The sequence below is a fragment of the Abramis brama genome (assembly GCF_963993115.1).
Source record: "Abramis brama genome assembly, chromosome: 22".
Taxonomy (NCBI): Eukaryota; Metazoa; Chordata; class Actinopteri; order Cypriniformes; family Leuciscidae; genus Abramis; species Abramis brama.
The window spans coordinates 21,145,253-21,168,217 of NC_139984.1; the positions used below are offsets into that span (position 1 = coordinate 21,145,253).

At 37.0% G+C, this 22,965-nt stretch overlaps 1 protein-coding gene across 1 annotated transcript; it reads left to right on the top strand.

Moving 5' to 3' along the window:
• Positions 1 to 719: 719 nt before the first annotated feature.
• Positions 720 to 22,201, top strand: lmbr1l (limb development membrane protein 1-like). Its single transcript, XM_084098944.1, has 16 exons — positions 720 to 1,066; positions 8,619 to 8,703; positions 10,550 to 10,583; positions 11,366 to 11,505; positions 12,308 to 12,411; positions 12,508 to 12,631; positions 12,805 to 12,873; positions 12,997 to 13,061; positions 13,591 to 13,663; positions 13,886 to 13,969; positions 14,054 to 14,130; positions 14,218 to 14,295; positions 14,528 to 14,692; positions 14,818 to 14,884; positions 15,783 to 15,944; positions 20,974 to 22,201. The coding sequence occupies exons 1-16, from the start codon at positions 1,004 to 1,006 to the stop codon at positions 21,057 to 21,059; spliced, it is 1,476 nt and encodes a 491-aa protein (XP_083955070.1). The 5' UTR covers positions 720 to 1,003; the 3' UTR covers positions 21,060 to 22,201.
• The last annotated feature ends 764 nt before the right edge of the window (positions 22,202 to 22,965 follow it).

A 22,965-nucleotide genomic window follows, 5' to 3' on the forward strand; every position in this document is an offset into this window, starting at 1 on the left:
TATGCAAAAGGGCCAGTACGAATCATTGTAAATAAATGCTGTTAAACATTAAACAGTATACATTGGTACATTTGGATTATTGTTGTTTCCATCTTTGTTGGTTTAAATAGAGAACAATAGAGGAACAGCCATGTTGCTATAAATGTTAAAATATAAATGTTTTTTTTTTTATGTGAAATATTCCATCATTAGGACATAAAGGCCTGGTTTCACAGACAGGGTTTAGATTAAGCTAGGATTAGGCCTTAGTTAATTTAGGACATTTAAGATTTTCAAAATGTGCCTTAAAACATTACATTACTGGTGTGCATATCGAGACAAAACAAAAGCACTGATATATTTTAATATAGGCTATATATTCAGTGCAAGTTCCTTTCAGTTAAAACAGCTCAAACTTTTAAATATGCTATTGATATATTAATCATTTGCGCTCATAGCTCATATCGCATCACCCTCATAACTTTTTTTTATTATTATTATTAGAAACATCATGTGCGCTCATATTTTTAATACATATATTTTTACAATTTCATATGTTCTATTAGGCCTACATCATCCTCAAACGAAACTATTACATGTTTATAACGTTGTATTATTTTATATAATATAATGGTCTGCAAATGTTCACCATTGATCAAGTTTCATTAGTGTTAAATCCGCCTCTTCCTCCTCCCACCACAGCCCAGCCTCTCCAGTAGATGGAGTTTGAGGAGAGACTGGAAGATTCATTTTGAGGAGCATCTGTGAACACGCTGACTCGATGAGTTCAGCTGCTTGTTCGCTGGTGAATAATCATTTAAGAAGTTTCTATCCACCTAAATGAAGTAAAACAGGAGTAGTTCGCTGACTTAGTGACTTCAGAAGGAGTAACTGCAATACGTTTAGAGGTGGAAAGCGTTCGTTCGAAACTTGAGACAAGTTTCCACGTAAGCTATTATCTTCTCGGAGACTCAAATGCTTTCCAAATTATAACCCAGCACGCGCCAAGACATGGTTTCAAAGCATGGAAACAGAAGACGTGACGGTTAGAGAGCAACTATTCCACGACCGAGTCCGAGAAACCATTGTGAGTTTCCCTCTCTTTGCTGCTTTTGTTTACATAGTACCGTTTGCAGTGTTACAATCTGAATGTGCCCTTGTGTTTGTCCTAATGGTATTCAATAATAATTAATTGATTAGATGATTGTGTGACGTTATACCGTGAACTGTGCACGAGTAGCCTACTTTATGTTCTTTCATAAAATATTGATTGATTTCACTGTGATTAGACAGTTTGGAGTGTGCAAGTGTTATCTTTGCTTATTATTTATAAGACATTTAATTATTAAGTAGAGTAACGTGTACACAATCAGACTCTGAGGCAGTATTTTTCTTACTTAAGTGCGAACAATGACATGGTGCAGCTGCTCGTTGTGAAATTGAACACTCTTTAAATGGCACAAGATGAGCCTTCTCCGCTTTGTGAGATCCGGAGCTCATTTTGGAGAACAACAGCTGAGTTTTTGGCACTCTCGTGTATGAAAATGTCTTTGTCAACACCAACTGTACAACTATAACTGAACTTCAGACCTCAAGGACCTTACAGCAAGACACTGGGGGATAACCTTTACTCCTTCACAATGATGTATCTTACTCAGCATTTTAAACAAACAGTTTGGTGTATAATATTAATGTGTCATAATGTGTCAAAACAAGCTGTTCTTTAAAGTCTGTTTTCAGACATTTTAAGGGCATTCACTTTTATTCATACACGCTTCTGTTCTGCTTTGTGATGCAAAGCTTCTGTAATCCTCCTAAAAAATGTGAAATGGCTCTCTTAGTGAAATGCACAGATGGATCATCACACTAGATCATGTAAATTCTTTTTACTATTGTCCTGCCCCAGGCCTTGGGCACCACCGAGTTCATGCTGTCATGGTTATTGATCCCTTGGTCACTGATGCTTATCTGGGATTTATAATTTAAATCAGTGATTTAACTTGTGGGTTTTGACCCAAAAATGCATCTTTGATCTGTTCTGATAGGATCACGGATTACAGGGAAAATCAGCGTTAAATGTAAAATTGCAAATACTAAAATGCAACTAATCTCAGTTGTTTGGTGTTAGGGTAGCAACATATCAATTTAACTTTAGAAATAGGTGGAGAAAATGCTTCACATATCTTTTGTTGACGTCAAAGATTGTGCGTAAAGTCAGGCTGTCACTCAGTAATATGACTAATACCTATAGAATATTTGACTCTGTGTTGCCTGACTTTATGCTGATAAATCACTTCTGCATTTTTTTTTTCTTCCTCATTACTTTTCCATGCTATATAGTTCATTGTTCAAGTTCTTTTTCTTGCTTTTGTGTGAAAATCAGTTTATGTCCTGTGTTGCAACTGACCAGTCCAGTCAGGACTGGATTTATGACAACAACTGATTTATGATTTAAATAATATGTGTGTATTTTGAAGACTTCCATTTATTTGATCAAAAATAGAGCAAAATTAAACCAAAATATTATGAAGTATCATTAGAATTTAAAATGAAAGTTTACTATTTTAAAATGCATTAAAAAAGACATTATGTATTCCCCTGATGGCATGGCAAAGCTGAATTTCCAGCATCATTACTATCTTTAGTTTCACATGATCCTTCAGAAATCATTATAATATGCTGATTTGATGCTCAAGAAACATTTCTTATTATTATCATCATTGTTGAAAACAGTTTTCAACTGCTTTATATTTTTGTGGAAACTGTGATACTTTTTAACGGATTCTTTCGATATTTCCGGATATTTATTTACACTAATATCAAACGATTGTTACCACAAATTGTTACCACCTAAATAAAATTAATTTAATTTAAATTAGAAGCTAAATTAAACTAAGAATGCACTTGGATGATTTAATATGTCAGATAAAAACTTTTTTGAAGGTGGATTCTTGGGTGGAAGTCAGAAGTATTGAATTCCCACTTGTAAAGCAACACAAAATTTATGACTATGTCACAGTTTTGTACTTGGTTGATCTTCAAGAGAGCCAACGTGTTAGAGGGAGTAGCTGATTTGGAACGGTTCCAACTATGTAGATGTGCAAGGAATGCAGTGTGTGTGTAATAGACTTTATTAAGGTGCGTATCTGAACATGCCGCTTGGCCTTCAACAATAGAGGGCTTTGTATTTACGTCTGCAGAGGTTAATATTAAGAAGGTATCTTCTTTATGATTGGACTTGTATTATTTATTCCTCATGAAAAGAAACTTGAGTCTTGAAATTACTAAATGTTCTACTATAATTATATCTAGTAATGAGTTTAGTATCTCTGAATACACTGTAGTATTATATTATGATATATTGTGCATTTATATACAACTGATTTTGTGTTTGATTTTAATTTGAAGTTACAATTGTTCAGATTGAGTAATTTGGCATAAATCACTTGATTTATTTGATGCGCTTGTCATAAGTTAATAACACACTGTGTTGCTTGTATATCATAAATGTAATAAAAGCACTGTGAAAATAAATTTTAGGGGCCAACTAACATTTTTAAAAAGCATAAAGTTTCTGACACTAGTCCAAATATTCGCCTCCTTAATGGCCCGGTTAAAATCAAGTTATTAGTGTTTTTGTCCTATATGTCTTTTGCCAACCTATCCCAGCACACCATGAGTGTTGTTTTCTCATTGTGTCAGTTCGTGGTCGCTCTATAGCTGACTGTTTTGTTAAATAGGCTTTCACTTCAAGGAATAACTTGGGCTTCGTTCCAGGTCTTGTATTGTGGGCCGAGGATTACCCAGAGCAGCTGAATCAGCCCTAAGATTCAAAATGTTTGAGCTTGGCTGTTTAACCAGCCCTGCCAAATCGGTCAGCAAATACACTGGTTGCTGGTTAATACTACGATTACACTCACATTTTACGGCCAGTCTCAGTACCATTGATGATGATGAGCTTTGAAAACATGCCCACCATTGCCTGCATATTAGTTAAGGCAAAGTTTCTTTGTTTAATGACCTATGACAGACAGGGTATTACAGGGACTTATTGTCAAATGTTGTCATTGTCCACCCTTGTGGTAGTTTGAAAGGATTTAAAGGGGATAGTGCACCAAACAATGACATTTCTGTCGTCATTTACCCGCCCTGATGACGTTCCACACCTGTGTGAATTTTTTCTTCTTCTGTGGAACACAAAAGATATTTTCAAGAACTGTTTTTTCAGTTGAGGTCAGTGTTGTTTTGGGCCCCATTGGCTTATATTGTGTAGACAAAAAAAATTGTATTTTTCAAAATTTCTTTTGACTGGTAATACATTGAGACCAGACATGTATTCTCATGTTATATTCAACTGTTAAGCAATCTTTTGTTTCAGTTTTAACATATTCTGTAGTTTAGCTTGGCTGTTTCAACTCACACAGATGAGTGAGAACACCTTTCAAAGCTCCAGAGATATATATTCCACAGATCCATTGTTTTCCCTGCTGTTGGCACTTTGAAGACAAAATCCCAGCTTCCTGTCCCTCTTTCCCTTCCTGAAAAGAGAGATTCTTCTTCTCTTTTATGGGACATACAGTGCTTCAGAATGTTTTTTTTTTAGTTCACTTATAAGTGTAGTTATAATCATCATGTCTTATGTTTCACTTCTCACTTCTTATATCTGAAATTAGGTTAGAGGTTAATCATGGTATTAGAAGGTTATTGTCATGTGGACAGATCCCACTGCAGCTCTCCGGCAGGATGAGAATGGGAATGAGAATGAGATTTTATTTTATTTTTACTGTTTTTCTCTTGCATATGTCTCTTCTGTTCAAATGTTGAGAGTTGTTATATTGCAGCACTGCAATTTTATTTATTATTATTATTATTATTATTATTATTATTATAGTCCTATTTTAAGTTCTGTCATGAAACTCTATGGCTATATTTGTATGACAAGTAATATACAATATAAATGACCAACTATTTATACAGTGAGGAAAATAAGTATTTGAACACCCTGCTATTTTGCAAGTTCTCCCACTTGGAAATCATGGAGAGGTCTGAAATTGTCATCATAGGTGCATGTCCACTGTGAGAGACATAATCTAAAAAAAAAAATCCAGAAATCACAATATATGATTTTTTTAACTATTTATTTGTATGATACAGCTGCAAATAAGTACTTAAACACCTGTCTATCAGCTAGAATTCTGACCCTCAAAGACCTGTTAGTCTGCCTTTAAAATGTCCACCTCCACTCCATTTATTATCCTAAATTAGATGCACCTGTTTGAGGTCGTTAGCTCCATAAAGACACCTGTCCACCCCATACAATCAGTAAGAATCCAACTACTAACATGGCCAAGACCAAAGAGCTGTCCAAAGACACTAGAGACAAAATTGTACACCTCCACAAGGCTGGAAAGGGCTACGGGGAAATTGCCAAGCAGCTTGGTGAAAAAAGGTCCACTTTTGGAGCAATCATTAGAAAATGGAAGAAGCTAAACATGACTGTCAATCTCCCTCGGACTGGGGCTCCATGCAAGATCTCACCTCGTGGGGTCTCAATGATCCTAAGAAAGGTGAGAAATCAGCCCAGAACTACACGGGAGGAGCTGGTCAATGACCTGAAAAGAGCTGGGACCACCGTTTCCAAGGTTACTGTTGGTAATACACTAAGACGTCATGGTTTGAAATCATGCATGGCACGGAAGGTTCCCCTGCTTAAACCAGCACATGTCAAGGCCCGTCTTAAGTTTGCCAATGACCATTTGGATGATCCAGAGGAGTCATGGGAGAAAGTCATGTGGTCAGATGAGACCAAAATAGAACTTTTTGGTCATAATTCCACTAAACGTGTTTGGAGGAAGAAGAATGATGAGTACCATCCCAAGAACACCATCCCTACTGTGAAGCATGGGGGTGGTAGCATCATGCTTTGGGGGTGTTTTTCTGCACATGGGACAGGGCGACTGCACTGTATTAAGGAGAGGATCACCGGGGCCATGTATTGCGAGATTTTGGGGAACAACCTCCTTCCCTCAGTTAGAGCATTGAAGATGGGTCGAGGCTGGGTCTTCCAACATGACAATGACCCGAAGCACACAGCCAGGATAACCAAGGAGTGGCTCTGTAAGAAGCATATCAAGGTTCTGGCGTGGCCTAGCCAGTCTCCAGACCTAAACCCAATAGAGAATCTTTGGAGGGAGCTCAAACTCCGTGTTTCTCAGCGACAGCCCAGAAACCTGACTGATCTAGAGAAGATCTGTGTGGAGGAGTGGGCCAAAATCCCTCCTGCAGTGTGTGCAAACCTGGTGAAAAACTACAGGAAACGTTTGACCTCTGTAATTGCAAACAAAGGCTACTGTACCAAATATTAACATTGATTTTCTCAGGTGTTCAAATACTTATTTGCAGCTGTATCATACAAATAAATAGTTAAAAAATCATACATTGTGATTTCTGGATTTTTTTTTTTTAGATTATGTCTCTCACAGTGGACATGCACCTATGACAATTGACAATTTATATATAAAATGTTTATGTATATATAAATAGCTATATAGATAATGATGTAAGACAGTAATATACAATAGAAATATGACAAATTATTAAGTTCTTGTGATAAATCTCTACATTTTACCAAATCTTTACTGTAATCACTCATCTAATCCCAGTCGTAACTGCATGGTTTAAATCTTCATTTGCATTTGAGCTGTAATCTTCATCCTCCATCTGGTGCTGTTACCCTTATTTTTAAATCTGTATTGTGGGTGTTCATTAATTAAGAATTCAGATTCCTCAGAAAGGGGACAGCTGGCTTAAAAAAAATAAAATAAAAGGGACACTCTACCTATTGATTCACTTTCTATTGCTTTTACATTCTAGGACACAAAAGCTAGGACATTCTAGGACACAGCTATACCCCTTTCTTCCCATTATCTTTATCAATATTACGAAATCTACACCTATAACATCTTTGACTGGTCTAGTCCCATCACCGGGACTGTGTGTTATCGTTAAGAACCAAATGTCCTTGATTAGGAGTTCTTATGTCACAGAGCTATAAAGGCATTTCTGGACTGTGCACAGCAGCGTGTATCAGTGATAATGGGTCTATGTTGGAGTGTGTCTCATGACCTCTGCTCCATTACATGCTCTCGGTCTAACGTGTTCTTGATAACGTAAATTGGCAGGCAACACATCTAAGCAGCGCGTTTGCATAGTACGTCTTGTAGCTGCCTGTTCACGACTATATTGCTCATATTAACTGCATGACTCATACTGCAGATGCCTGTGAGAATGTATGTAATTTCTGATACTCTGCAAAGTGGCATTTACACCCAATATTCTTAGAAAGATTGTTATTATTCCATCATGGAACATAAAAGGAAACGTTCAATTGAAGAATGTTCACACTGCTCTCTTCCATAAACTCTCAGATTTTTTTTTTTACAAAAGCTGTCACTGGGACGCGTGTACTTTTAAAAAAAGGTTCTGACATACAATTTAAGCACTAATATGTACACTTTTGATACAAATGTTACTTTGAGCTACTAATTTGCACTCTTTAGGTATTGCCCCAGTGACAGCTTTTGTACCTTTTTTCCTGAGAGTGTGTAATGACATTGGGTGCAGGCCAAGGGTGGGGATCTTAGTTCCTAAAAAAAAACAAAAAACAAAAAAAAGACTTGAAAAGCTAGCTTTATGTGAGCTTACAAGAAGAAAATATTTTCATTCAGAATAAAATGTGCTTGAAAACTAGCACTTCAGTTACAGTTGTAATCAAAATTATTCAACCCCATTGCAAATCAGGTTTATTTGCAAAATGTGCAGACTTTCAGCTGTTTGCAATGAACAAATCAAACAAAAGTAATTGAAAGAGCTCAACACAACAAATGTTTCAAGTGGTTTCCCCAAATTCAACTAAAAATTCAACTTTTAATGACTTCTGCAGTCTCAAAATTATTCAAGCCCCTGAATAGAATCCCTCACAACAGCACAAATCTGCAAAACAGGTGTAGTCTCAAGCACACCTGATGCAACTAATCAAGGGCTTCATTAGTTGCACCAGGTGTGCTTAAACTAGAACACATGAAATATCTGAACTAGCTAGGTTTGTTGAGTGTCACGTTTGACTGCATGTTAGAAATATGGCAAAGTCAAAAGAATGGTCCAAAAAGTTAAGAGAAGATATCATCGCCCTTCACAAACAAGGAACCGTATACAAAAAGTATACAGAAGTATCAGGTAATCCCAAGAATAATTCCACCAAGGCTTGGTTGCAGAAGAAGTCCTGGAAGATTCTACAGTGGCCATCAGTCACCTGACTTGAACCCCATAGAAAATCTCTGGTGGGATTTGAAGAAAGCGGTTGCAGCACGCAAACCCAAGAATATTATTGAACTGGAGGCCATTGCTCATAAGGAATGGGCGAAGATTCCTCAGAAACGCTGCCAGAAGCTGGTGTCTGGTTATACATCTCATTTGCAGCAGGTCATAATAGCAAAGGGTGTTCTACTAAATACTAAAGATGCTTGCCATGAAGGGGTTGATCTGAAAGCTTCATGAAAGACAAGCTTCAGTGTATTTGTAAATGTTTCAAATTTCATGTTTTCGAATTGCACTGATTTTCTTCTTTTTTTCTGCTTTAGATTTGCGTGCTGCTTTTCATTTGCCTGTACATCTTGTCACACTTCATTCTCACTCACTTCAAGAAGAATGCTGAGTTTGTCGCCGGTAAGTTAAATTTGACACCCAGGACCCTCAGCACTTGTTTGGTTTAATGTATTACAGTCCTTTAAAGCACACCTGTGATTTACTGCAGCTGCTCTGTGAGCTGAACAACATTTCTACACACACTGACTATTAGTTGGTCAGCACGACCTGACATGATCATTCTCCTGCATTTTACAAAAATGCTTACCTAATTATTTTCACATAGTTCACTATTACTGTATTTCCTCTGTTATTTGATTAATAGTTTTGGTGTTCTTTAGCTGTGAAAATGAAGTCTTCTTCAGAAAAGAAGAGTCGAAGTTTCTGATTGCTGTTGACAGCAGTAATGTAACGTTGAGGGAGGGCAGCAGTGTGGGTGAGGAATGTTCCCGTGAGATAAACATAGGCCCCCTGCCCGAGCACTGCTTGAGGCTTCATAGGAGAACTCTACCTCATGTTTTGGTGTACTCCCCTTTAATTGAACTCTCTGTTCTCTCCTGGTTCGGCTAAACCTGCTCTCAGTGGAAAATCTGAGGGATTGTTTTCTCATGCCTTTTTTAGACTGTTGAAGAATTGTTAGGAGCCGCGCACACAGGATGCATTCTTGTTGTTCAAAAACAGGTACAGCAGAACAGAATGCAGGGGTCTTGAAATATTTTTAATGAAATACATTTTATAATATTTAGAAATGTATTGGCTTTTTACATTGTTCTATTTATTGATCTATGACAGCTAGGTACAGTGGTACTCCTATCAGTGGAGAGGAAAGTGTAAGGAGAGATTAGGAAAATCATTTCGAATTTGAACCTGGGTTCCTGTGAGCACAGCTGCTCCTGTGTCAGTGCAACCTTTAGAAATGTCCATTCTACCACATGTTTACATGATCAAAAATGTAAAAATAGTGCAGAGGAAAGTAAGAACATGTCCCGTGTTAGACACTCTTGGGGAACATTTTGTACATAACTTCTAGCCAGACTGCTAGATGGTTGAAGAATTGTTTTACAATTTGTTAAATTATACAAGTTAATAATTATATAGGTCAGAGACAGACTCTGGAATGGAAAGTGTAAGGAGAGATAGGAGAAATTGGTTCTGTCTTGAATCTGGGTCCCCGTGAGCACAGCAGCTCCTGTGTCATGGCAGCCTGTAAAAGCGTTCGGCTAGCACGTTTACATGATCAATAGTGCAGAGGAACATACGAACATGTCTTGTGTTAGACAAGGGGAACATTGTGTACTTCCAGCCAAACCATTATCGGTATGATACATATTCTAATTTAGGAACACAAACAGAATCACTGCACAAGATTTGTTGCTCAATTTTTGTGTATTTTTAACACCTCTATAACTCAGTCCATTTGATAGACTAAACGTGTACCAGTCGTGGAGGGCTAAAGCTGTTTCTTCAGTTGCATATTGGTTGTTTTGAAGGATATGTGCAGAAAACCTGTTCTGCATTAGGTTTGGGGCTCTCCCAGGAAATGTCACTCATATCTACCCTGGAGCTCTGTCACACTGGGCATGTTTTGCTCTTGTCGCAGGAGAATGTTTTAGGTTTATTTTTCATTCTCTCTGCCTCATGTTCTCAATCAGTCCCTGTTATTGTGACACATTCCTCTTTAAATGTATATTGTTTTCCTGCACGTGCAATAATGAATGATCAAACAAAGAAGGCTTCCCAAAATGTTTCAAATACATTTTTGAGTTGTTTCCTTCATGGAATAGCTTCATAATAAATCTGGGTCCTTCTGGGATCTTATTTTGTTCAATTTAGTTTCAAGGTTGAACTGTGAGTCATCAGTATGTCTGCAGTGGGATAGTGTTGTGGACAGAAACTTATTTCCTTTTCCTTTTTTTTTTGCCCACAGATGACATTGAGGATGCCACTGTCAACAAAATTGCGTAAGTAATCAGTATTTAAAGAAGCACAAAAAAGGGGGGAATAAAGGGGATAGTTCACCCAAAAATGAAAATTCTGTCATCATTTACTTAGCCTCAAGTTGTTTCAAACCTGTATGAATTTCTTTCTTCAGCTGAACACAAAGAAGTTATTTTGAAGAATGTTAGAAACCAAACAGTTAATGGACCCCATTGACTTCCATAGTATTTTTTATTTCCGTCAAAATATCTTCTTTTGTGTTCAGCCGAAGAAAGAAATTCATACGGATTTGGAACAACTTGAGGGTGAGTAAAATCATTTTTGGGTGAACTATTCCTTTAAGTAAAGTATCAACATTACATGGAAATTTAATTTCTTATTGTGGGCCGCACTACTGTTGGATAATGCACAATAATAGCCAGAAATTTATTTAGCCATTATTTCAGCAAGCTCGAATTCAGTCTGGCTCCCATTTTTAACATCCAATAAATTCCAAATGCATAAAATCAGCTCTCACCTTACTTCAGTAATTATATATCTCATTTCACTCAGAATGTCACATTATGGCAGTAAAATGGTGCATTGCACAGTAATTCACTCTGAGTTTAAGTAAAGGACACGCTGCTGGTTAGTATTTTGTTTTTTTTTATTAGTTTGCCCTGAATGATTGTAAATGAACAAATTGCCCTTTGGTCTCCAGAGTGGCGTTTAACATCCACCTCCCTTCACAGCTGGCACTATGTCAAAGTAAATGGCTGCAAAAACATTTCCTCGCCTTTCTTTGATTGTTTTTCTCACTCCTCAGGCTGTGGCTGTGTACATTCACACTCTCGGTGGCCGCGTGTGCAGTGTTGCTTCTGCCCATCTCTATCCTGTCCAATGAAGTTCTGCTCACATTCCCACACAGCTACTACATGCAGTGGCTCAATGGCTCGCTCATCCACGGTACAAACACACACACTAATGAAAAACTAAGTTTGCTTTGTACATTTGGATTCTGTGTCTACCATATCGGTTTACAAAGAGTCAATAGAGTTATCAATATAATAAATTACAACTTCATTAGGTTCTCAAGCAGTATTTTGTCACCCAATCTGAACTGAAATGGTAATGTTTTTATTCCCACAAGGACTTAGTCTGGAAACACAAACTAATAAGTCTTACAGGTCTGTGTTAGCACGTGATGGGCATGGTAGCGAGTCTGCCAAGAGTATGAGATGTTCTGGCTGTAAATCCAAGGCCACATTTTAGTTGAAAGTCCAGATTTATTCAATTTGCTGGCATTTGGTGAAATGCTGTTCTATAGTGCACGTGTAACACCAGATCTCATACGCTGCACATGGTTGCCCCCTAGTGGTTTGTAAGTGTACTGTATTCTTTGTATTCCTCCTATTAACCTGGTAGTTCTTTTGAAGCACAAAATATTATATATACATGGTTAAATATTGTTGATGTGTACTACTGTTTAGAATGTAATTTATTCCTGTGATGGCAAAGCTGAATTTTCAGCATTATTATTGCAGTCTTCAGTGTCACGTGATCCTTCAGATATCAGTCTAATATGCTGATTTGGTGCTCAAGAAACATTTTTATTATTAGCACTGGTGAAAACATTTGTCCTGCTTAATATTTTTGTGTGTTAAGACAAATTTTATCATGCCAGTTTGGGGTTTTTGCTTTTTAATGTGGGAAGAGTACAAAATCATCTTTCATTTAATCACTCATTCTCCTTCTGTCTCTGTTTCAGGCTTGTGGAACCTAGTCTTCTTATTTTCAAACCTCTCTCTGGTCTTCCTAATGCCATTCGCCTACTTCTTTACTGAATCAGAAGGATTTGCTGGGTCCAAAAAGGTAAAATGATGTAATTAGTTTAACAGTAAACACATCTCTATTGCATCTGAATTCAGATCTGTATTTGTTCAGTTGTTGTGTGTTTTCCTCTTAAAGGGCGTTATGGCACGGGTGTATGAGACTGCAGTGATGCTGCTTCTCCTCAGTCTGTTGGTGCTGGGCATTGTGTGGGTGGCATCAGCTCTTCTCCATCACAACACCGCCCGTGAGAGTCTTTACGGTAAGGGCAGCAATGCAACATTAGAGACTATGTGCTGCACTTGTTCAGTATCTTAGATTGAATGGATCACATCACAGTTTTTAATGCCAGCTAGACTCCCAAATGTCCTCTTAATTGTATAAGAGCAAGATAAAGGTTTTGTAATATTCTGCTCTTTTTCTTGTGCTTTTCAGACCTGTGGGAATATTACCTGCCCTATCTCTATTCTGGAATCTCACTTTTTGGAGTTCTGCTGCTTTTGTGTAAGTGTATATGCATTTTTATATATATTTTTTTTAATCATTTGATGATTAACATGTAGTTTGGTATTTCATTGCTTTTGTCTTCTCATATATAGATTTGTTGCCTTTTTTGTCTTGTAACAGTGTGCACACCCTTGGGGCTTTCACGTATGTTTAGTGTCACTGGGAGCTTATTGGTCAAACCTCGGGTAGGTGGACAAGATATATGTGTGTGTGTATATATGTATGTATATATATATATATATATATATATATATATATATATATATATATATATATATATATGTATATGTGTATATATGTATGTATGTATGTATATGGATATATATGTTAGTTAGTTTTCTATTTTAATATATTTTGTATATATAACTGTAATTCTTCAGTGTCACATGATCCTTCAGAAATCATAATATGCTGGTTTGGTGCTAAATGAACATTCCTTATTATCAATGTTAAAAACAGTTGTGCTGCTTTATATTTTTGTGTAAACTACTGTGATTCTTTGACTAGAAATTTTAAAAGAATAGCATTTATTTGATACTGTAATATTTTGTAACATTAAATGTCTTTACTGTCACTGTAAACTAATTTAATGCATCCTTGCTATATAAAAAGATGAATCTTTCAAAAAAAAAATCTCACTTTTAAATTATAGTGCATATATTTAAAGAGAAATTAGAAGTGTGAAGTTAAGAGTGTTCTCGCCTTTTTTTTTAGTTGTTGGAGAACTTGGAAGAAACAATGAACTGCACAGTTTTTGAAGAGGCCTCTCTGTCCAGGAAGTTGAAAAGTGAGTGTCAGGATGTGAGAGAAAAACTGGCTGCTGTTAAGGAAGTGGGCCCACCTTATAAAGATTTCCCTTTCTTTCTCTCACTTTCTTTTTATTGCCAAAGCAGTTTTTTCTGGCATTATGAACTAGGATTTACATTGCCAAAACATGGTTTCCTAAACTTATAAATACTCACACTCTCTCTCTCTCTCTCTCTCTCTCTCTCTCTATCTGATGTTTTAGGTAACGCCTCCTGTTGGATCAGTGCAAACATAGAGGCCATCAACAAGGAATTTTTGAGTGTGAAGTCCAAACGTATTGCTCTAGGTACGAACACACTTGTCAAACTGTTAAATACATTGATAATTGAACTATCATGAATTGCTTTTCATCCTTATTTCTTTAATTTAGAGATGAGGAAGAGAGTATCTCCATGGCAACGCAACCTGGGATACCCAGTGGCCATGCTGCTACTTTTAGCTTTGACTGTAAGAGTAAACCTTATGGAATTCAGAATACTTATACTGGCTACGATTAAACCATTGTGCTAAAACAAAATGTATGGTGTTTCTCAGGCGGTGTGTGTGCTGATGGTCTGTTTCCATGTGCTGGAACTGCTCTTTGATGAATCTGCTATGCCTAGAGGGATGGAGGTGAGATAGGTGTTTGGTGTTTTAAGCCCCCAATGGCGCCTTCCAGGCAGCGAGGGGATGGGTAGGTTTAAGGTTGAGGGTAGGGTTAGCTGCCTCTAAGGAGCCATTGGGGGCTTAAAACACCATCGAGCAAACACAAAAGAAGTACTAAAAACATCCCAAAACATCATAAAAGAAGTGCAGCAATCATTAATGATCATAATCTCACAATGGTTGGTTTTCTCTATTGCAGGACCCTCACTTGGGGCTTGCCTCGTTCTCAATGTTCGGTTCTCTGGGAGCTGTAGTGCAGGTGGTCATCATCCTGTATCTCATGGTCTCCTCTGTCGTCGGCTTCTACAGCTCTCCACTCTTCACCAGTTTGCTGCCACATGCACAGGACACTACCCTCACACAGGTACACAGGAACACAGAGATCTCCTATACTCGTCATGAAACAACAGTAGAAATAGTGCTGGATATCTCGCATTCAGATGCTGTGGCTCTTTATAGTTCAATTGAATTGTTTACATCTCTCCACAGATTATTGGGAACTGTGTTTCTCTTTTAATACTCAGTTCAGCCCTGCCTGTTTTCTCCCGCACATTGGGTATGTATTTTAAAATGATTAGTCACTATTTAATGTTTTTATATGTAAAATGTTATTTAATAGCAGCATGATTTTGAGGTCTGTTGTAGGCCAAGACACAATTTGCAAAAAAATTTCAGTGCTGATTTTAGAGAAAAATCTGCTAAATTATTATGAATGAATTTAAAGCAACACCAAAGATTATTTTGTACCTTAAAATAATGTTTCCAAAATCGTTTCAGTGGTTCATCAACTCGTAACAGGGTGAACGGCACTTCTGCGCTCACTTTGCGACCCTCTATCGGCTATAACCACAAATGCAAGTTTGCCAGATCGGGTAGCGGATCTGTAGTTCGAATGAGACATAAGAATCTACAAATTTGACTTGCTTTACGGCAAGCGTTACAATAGCCGATAGGTGGAGCCTATATAAAAAATAGCCGTTTCTGATGTCGCAATACGTCATACTTTCATAAAATCATGCAACATACTCTACCTTGTCTGTAGACATCGTTATTTCCAAAGCTGGATAGACAAATAGCGTGTGTGCGACAGTAGGCTGCGGTAGGCTAAATTATTTACGACAGCGGTAATGGACAATTCCGCTTCCAACCTGTAGGGGACTGAAGAGGAAAAGTGCTTTGGTGTTGCTTTAAACTGTTAAATGTAGCTGAGTGTACTACACATGTATTGGTGGTTCAAAGCATATTCAATTTAGTGAAAATGTTTAATAAAAGAACTCTTAAGGCCATGTGTCAATCTTCATGAATAACAAGAGTCTAATTTGTAATCTTTTGTCTGTCCACAAGACGGCAGTAGTTAGCAATAATTCAGCAAGATGTGTCCATTGTGTATTACAATTTGAACTAATACTTACTATAATACTAATAATTTTCCTCTTTCATGTAACTACATGTAGGAATTACAAGGTTTGATCTGCTTGGAGACTTTGGACGGTTTAACTGGCTCGGCAGTTTTCACATTGTTTTCCTGTACAACATGCTTTTTGCTGGACTCACATCCGCCTGCCTCATCAACACCGTCACATGGGCCTTGCAACGAGAACTCATCCGTGCCTTTGGTTAGTCTTTTATATTTTTACTTGTGTATTTAGTTTAAGTTTTGGGGGAAGATCCATATGCTAATTATTTATTAATTATTTATTTACCACTTATTTTGATGATGCTTTTATTCTTTTAAAATATTCTGTGGAAAATACAGTACCAGTCAAATGTTTGGACACACATTCTCCAGTGGTGGTTCTTTATTTTTATTATTTTGAACATGTACATTAATACTGAAGACATCCAAACTATGAATGAACACGTATGGAATTATGTAGTTAACAAAAAAGTGTTAAACAACCCAGAATATGTTTTATATTTTAGATTGGCCAAAGTAGCTACATTTAGCTTTGATGACAACTTGGCACACTCTTAGCATTCTCTCATCAAATTCACGAGGTAGTCACCTGGAATGGTTTTTAATTGTCTTGTCTAGAGTTATTTTGTGACATTCCTTCTTAATGTGATTTAGACCATCAGTTGTCTTGTGCAGAGGAAAAGTGGGTACAGAGTCAATAGCCCTATTAGTGTTACTACAACTACTGTACAAATCTATATTATGGCAAGAAACACTCAGTTAAGTAAAAAAAAAAGACAGTCCATCATTATTTTAAGAAATTAAGGTCAGTCAGTCAGAAAATCATCAGTATCAGTATATGTATAATATACAGTATGTACATCATATATAACGCTATGATGAAACTGGCTCTCATGAGGAACATCCCAGGAAAGGACCCAAGATCTACCTCTACTGCAGAGAATAAGTTTATTAGAATTACCAGCCTCAGAAACTGCCAATTTACAGCACCTCAGATTACAGCCCACATAAATGCTTCTCAGAGTTGAAGTTGAATGCAGACATATTTCAACATCCACTGTTCAGAGGAGACTGTGTGAGTCAGGCCTTCATGCTCGAATTACGGCAAAGAAACCATTACTTTGGAAGAACAACAAGCAGAAGTGACTTGCTTGGGCAAAGAAACACTGATTTGTATAATGACTGGATTGCTCATTGCAATTCTAAACTGCCAGCAGGCGGTGAAGCCACCAGAAGTGTTCGAGCGGCCATCTTGCTATTCCCTACCGACAGAGTGCATCATTAACTTGCAGCCAAAACATCGACCAAAAATCACCTGATTTGCAGCGTATCAATCGCACATGAATAGTTTTTAAGATGTATGTATGTACATTAATGGATACTTTGACTGTATATGACTGATACTTTGCAGGATAAGCGATATATAGTAATCATTAAGATGGGTGTGTCTACGGAACACTGCCGACACGTATAACTGAAGTAACTCAAAATAGATCTAAATGTACATTTATCAAAATAGTCTATGTACATAATTATGCAGGGAATATTAACCATGAACATATATATATATATATATATATTTATTTATATATATATATATATATATATATATATATATATATATATATATATATATATATATATATATATATATATATATATTAGGGGTGGAGCCGAACCCGAATACGGTATTCGGAAAGGCACAAATAATGTGTTTTTTACGAATACTTATTTCGAACAAAACTTTATATCAAAAATCTGCGTTTCCTCATGAGACATGGCGACCGGCGGCGCTGCTGATGTGGTGGCTGTTAATCCACTTGTTGATAAGAAAGGAGGAAAGAGCCACATATGGAAATATTTTGGATTAGGCTAATGTCACGTTGCCATAGGGGTCGTTCACATAGCGCGTTTTTTGCGCGTGCAGATTTCAAATGTAGGCGCGCGGTAAGCGCGCTCGTTTTTCCAGGCGCGCCTATGTCCATGTTGCATAGCAACGACAGACGCCACGAGAGAACAAGCGCTTGTTGAAAGGAGAAAGCGGTGCGAACTGCGCTCTTCATGATGACGAGGAAGTATCAGCAAAGAATTAATTGATTTCTAGCCCTTGCATTAGCTTTAGATATATTTATGGAGATGAGAAATGAAATAAAAAGCCGTTATTATGTCATTAATATCAGTCCGTCAGAAAAGCAGTTCTAGGGCTAGGCTTATTCTTGGCTGGATAACTCTTAGCAGGTTTAAAAAGCCCTTTTAAAATTAAATATGAATGCAGTTTTGGATTAAATAAAAGGACAGTCAAGTCAAATAAAACATGTTTTATCTCCTGTATAGTTTGGTAACACTACAATAAGATACCATTCATTAACATTACTTAATGCTTTATCTAACATCAACACATTGAGTGAACAATATATTTTTACAACATTAATTAATGTTTGTGAATGTTATTTAATACAAACACTTGATTGGTCATGTTTGTTCATTTCATTCATTGTGCATTAAATAATGTTAACATAAATAATGTTAACTTTTGATTTTTAAAATGTATTTTTAAATTAACCCCAAGGAGAAATAACTATTGTTTATTGTTAGGTCATTTTATCTAATGTTATCTAACAAATGGAATCTTATTGTAAAGTGTTTTTAATACTACAGTTTCCATCTTTGTAACCGTGATATACACTTTAATATATGTAAATTTAATCTAAATTAAGCTTTGGTACCGAAATTGGTACCGAGAACCGTGGATTTTCTCTGGTATTGGTACCGAATACTGAAATTTTGGTACCGTGACAACACTAGTAGCTCTGTTAGCTCGGTAATTTAGACAATAGGCTGTTGACAAAGTAACGTTAATGTAGGTAATGGCTGTTATGTTATTTTCTTTTCAATGAGTTCCTTGTTACATGTTCATTGCTGGATTTGTGGAAAAACATCAACCAATATTGGATATCCATAATTATTATAATGGATATAATTAAAGAATACTTACACTATAACGTAAATTAGAAGTGTAACGCAAAAAAACTGGATTTTTACACCTATTTTGAATTTTACTCGAATACAAATACAAATACAAATACTTTTCACCCCTCAACAAATACAAATACAGATACAAATACCGGCTGCTTTGCACACCCCTAATATATATATATATATATATATATATATATATATATATATATATATATATATATATATATCTCTATCTGGGATTAGATGATTTCCTGTTAATTTAATAGAATGTAAGTGAATACTAGGGAATACCAATATGGCGGCGTGGTGGCTTCACTTTTAACGTCATGAGCAATCCAGTTCTCAATATAGATCAGTGGCCAAGAAACACAAAGAATGGACATTAGATTAGTGTAAATGAGATTTATGTTAGAAGTAGAGAGGGTAAACGGATGGTTCCAGAATGTGATGCCCACTGTGAAGCATGGAGGAGGGGGTGTGATTGTATGGGGATGCTTTGCTGGTGACACTGTTGAGCCCCTTTCACACAGAGATTCCGGAAAATACACGGATAAAGTGACCCGGGATTTGACTCGGGTTCGTTTGATTTTGGTTCATTCACACTGCCAGTGATTTTCCGGAATCAGAGAGTGCGTTCACACACAACCCGTAAAAATCCCGTAAAGACATGTGACATCGATGTGACTTGTAATGTCTCAGCAGCGTCTTAAGTTTGCTTATGAGCTGTGATTTCTCTCTCAAGAAACCACGCTTGTGCATTTTTTTTTCTCTGATTCGATCATAAACTTGCGCATTACGTACCGTTTCACAGCTGGCGAACGATCCCGGCTTCAGTGGCATCACTACGACATGGCATTATTACGGCTTTTGTTCACACAGCGCGCATTCCGGGACTGAACACGGCAATGTTACTAGGTCCCCAACCCGGCATCGATCCCGGCATCAATCCCGGGTCGTGTTTGCGTTCACACAGAAGGCACTCTGGCAATTTGCCGGCAATTTCCTGGGTTCAAAGCGCTGTGTGAAAGGGGCTTTGGTGACTTAACCAGCATGGCTACCACAGCATTTTGCCGCGGCATGCCATCCCATCTGGTTTGCACTTAGTGGGCCATAATTTGTTTTCCAACAGGACAATGACCCCAAACACACCTCTAGGTTATGTAAGAGCTATTTGTCCAAGAAGGTGTGTGATGGAGTGCTGCATCAGATGACCTGGCATCCATAATTACCTGATCTAAATCCAATTGAGATGGTTTGGAATGAGTTTGACCAGAGAGTGAAGGAAAAGCAGCCAACAAGTACTCAACACCTCTGGGAACTCCTTCAAGATTGTTGGAAAACCATTCCAGGTGACTACCTCATGAGGCTGAGAATGCCAAGAGTGTGCAAAGCTGTCATCAAAGCAAAAGGTGGCTACTTTGAAGAATCAAAAATATAAAATATATTCTGGGTTATTTAACAAGTTTTTGTTGACTACATAATTACATAATTGTTCTGTCATAATGTCAATGTCTTCAGTGTTTAATATACAATTTTGAAAACAATAAAAATAAAGAAAAACCATTGAATAAGAGTGACTCATGACTGGTTCTGTATGTATGTATGTAAACTACTTTTTTGTACAACACTATAATACATATAACTCTTTAGGATTTGGACTTTTAATGCCTTTTATTTCCAACATCACACCACATATGTTGTCGATAGACCTTAACTTGTATTGACCTTTTTTAACGGTTAATTCTAATATTTATCTCAAGGAAAATGTGCAAGGAGAAAGATTTGTGCATGTACACATTGTATCTTGAAAGGACAAGGGGTGTGCACTATGCTGCCATTTGCCAGTGTTTGTAGTTAGTCTTTGGGTGAGGTGTTCCTCACGCAGGCCATGTTTCTCTATGGGTAGGTCTCTTTCCTCAGATAGAAAAAGCACAATTCTCTCAGGAAAGTGAGAGGGGACAGAAGGGGTGAAGCAGGGTTCCTTGGGGACCTCAGGGCGTCAAACTCCTTCTGAAAGACACACACCCATCGCCCTCCGCCCAACACAAACAACACTGCTGAATGTGAACACACACACTCTCATAGACCATCTTCAGATAGCATTTCTTTTTCGTTACTCCCCCTACTGGCTTTTGTTCTTTGATTGATTTGCTTTTAACCCAAACATCGCCCGCCAAAGTTACCTTTTCTGGTTGTTAGAGCAGGTTTAGCGCTCTAATGTTGTTTACTCTCCTGTTTCCTTTCTCCAGGTCTCCACAGACTGCCTCAGACTGTGTCTCGTTCAACCATCCCCCTCAAACTCCTCCTGGCCAATGGGCTCTCAAAGATTCATTGAAGAGCGATCAGCTTTTTCATTCATTCATTCATATTGAAGCCCATTACCTTCTAGAGATGGTTCTGGATCGCATTCTGTGGCTTTCTCCTATTGGACCAGAGCTATTTTGCGTCCATGATAGGTCAATGGTCACCAAACCTGTTTACAAAGGTTGCCTGAACGATATATATCGACTGATGGAATTTCCAGAGTGGGTTTCTGCAACTGCAGTTTTATGCGTTGTTTACTTCAGTAATATTTATACATATAACTGCATTTAAAAGGGATGTCAAATCACTGGACGCCTTGAACTAACACCTTATGAAAAATGAACAATGGCTTTGGAGGACTTTGACATGCATCCAGAAGAGCTATTTCAGAGGATGACATCACAGCCATGACCACGTTTCCTTTTCCTGGTGGTGGAATGAGAGTGTTGAGTTCTGTCCTGGTGGGCCCCCCACACTTTCCCCTTGTATATCACTATTTTTAGTGTCATCCAATGAATCCAATCTCTGTTGTACTGTGGGTCCTTATAGGAGGAAGTTCATTATGATGGGGATTGTCTGCTTCGAGCTAAAGTGAAGAACCTGAGAAAAGTGATGAAAGTGGAACAAGTGATACTAATCTTGGAGATCATATGTTCGGTGTGAGAAAACATGGAGGGATTCTAGTTTGAAAAAGACACTTTTTGAAGAGTTTAGGTTTTAAAATGTATGTTGTAAAGTTAGACTATGGCTGCCATTGATTTCAAGCTTTAGGCCAAGAATACTGTGAATGTTTAGGGATTTTGTTCCTGTTTTTGTTATTTCATATGTGAAACTTTAATGTGCAATATAATATTCTGAAATGTTAACACAAAATTATGCAAATGTGACTTTACTGCCTTCCAGAAACTTGTGCAGATGACCAAAAGATTTTTGCTTTGATTAAGAACACCCAAATTGGGCAATAAGGTCACAGTTTGGTTAGTTCATACATTTTGGGTTGAATTGTGTGGCGGGACAATCAACGCACATGGCCGTTTCCTGTTTCATGGACACTACGAGAATGTGATTGATAAATGTGGACTTTTTGATTCGATAATCGCTAGTTTTATAAAGTGCAGTATTTATGATGTACACATTTTATTTGCTGATAAAGATGTTGTTTATTCTGTTGTATGATTGTTTTATTTATGGATTTGTTTCTGTATCAGCATCATTTTAAACCAATTTCATTTCATGTCAAACATTTTATTTGTCCCCAGGGAGCAATTTACAAGGTCACATAATGTACCATAACAACACAATATACATAGAAGCATCATACATATTATAATGTCCTCCAACTGGTGGCCAGTAGAGGACAGTGTACCACAAATCCATTATAACAAAATTTATATACTATATTTTAATAACATGATAGTTGCATAAATCAGATTTTTTTAATCTAGCAACATGACTGTAAATTATATTCTAAGTCAATTATGGATGTAAATCATTTCTTAATGGATAGTCCACTCAAAAATAATAATCTTTTATTCATTATTCATGTGCTAAACCTGTATGGTTTCTTTCTTCTCTGGAACACAAAAGAAGATATTTTGAAGAAGGTTCAAAATGTTTGACCCCATTGATTTTCAGTGTATTGCCAAAAATGATCACTAAGATATTTTTCAAGATATCTTTTCCATTCATTCAGTTTGGAACGTTTAATTTTTTGAGTGAACTATCCTTTTAAGTGTTTTTCCACACTCACAAAAAAGCATTTTTACAGCTCAAAACAACTGGATTCAAGAGTGACATGATGTCAGACTATCTGTCCTGCACTGATAGATCATATATGGATGTCTTTTTTACTTCATTATTAATGGAGAACTCTTATGGATGACAAAGAAAATACAGTGAGCATTAATAATTGTAAAAAAAGAAATGTTGAATTTCTT

What these genes read in the sequence shown, in the direction of transcription:
- lmbr1l (XM_084098944.1), top strand. Translation starts at nt 1,004, where the DNA reads ATGGAAACAGAAGACGTGACGGTTAGAGAGCAACTATTCCACGACCGA. An exon ending in CAATGGCTCGCTCATCCACG is followed by an intron (nt 11,506 to 12,307) that starts GTACAAACACAC and finishes TCTCTGTTTCAG; the next exon opens with GCTTGTGGAACCTAGTCTTC. An exon ending in CTATGCCTAGAGGGATGGAG is followed by an intron (nt 14,296 to 14,527) that starts GTGAGATAGGTG and finishes TCTCTATTGCAG; the next exon opens with GACCCTCACTTGGGGCTTGC.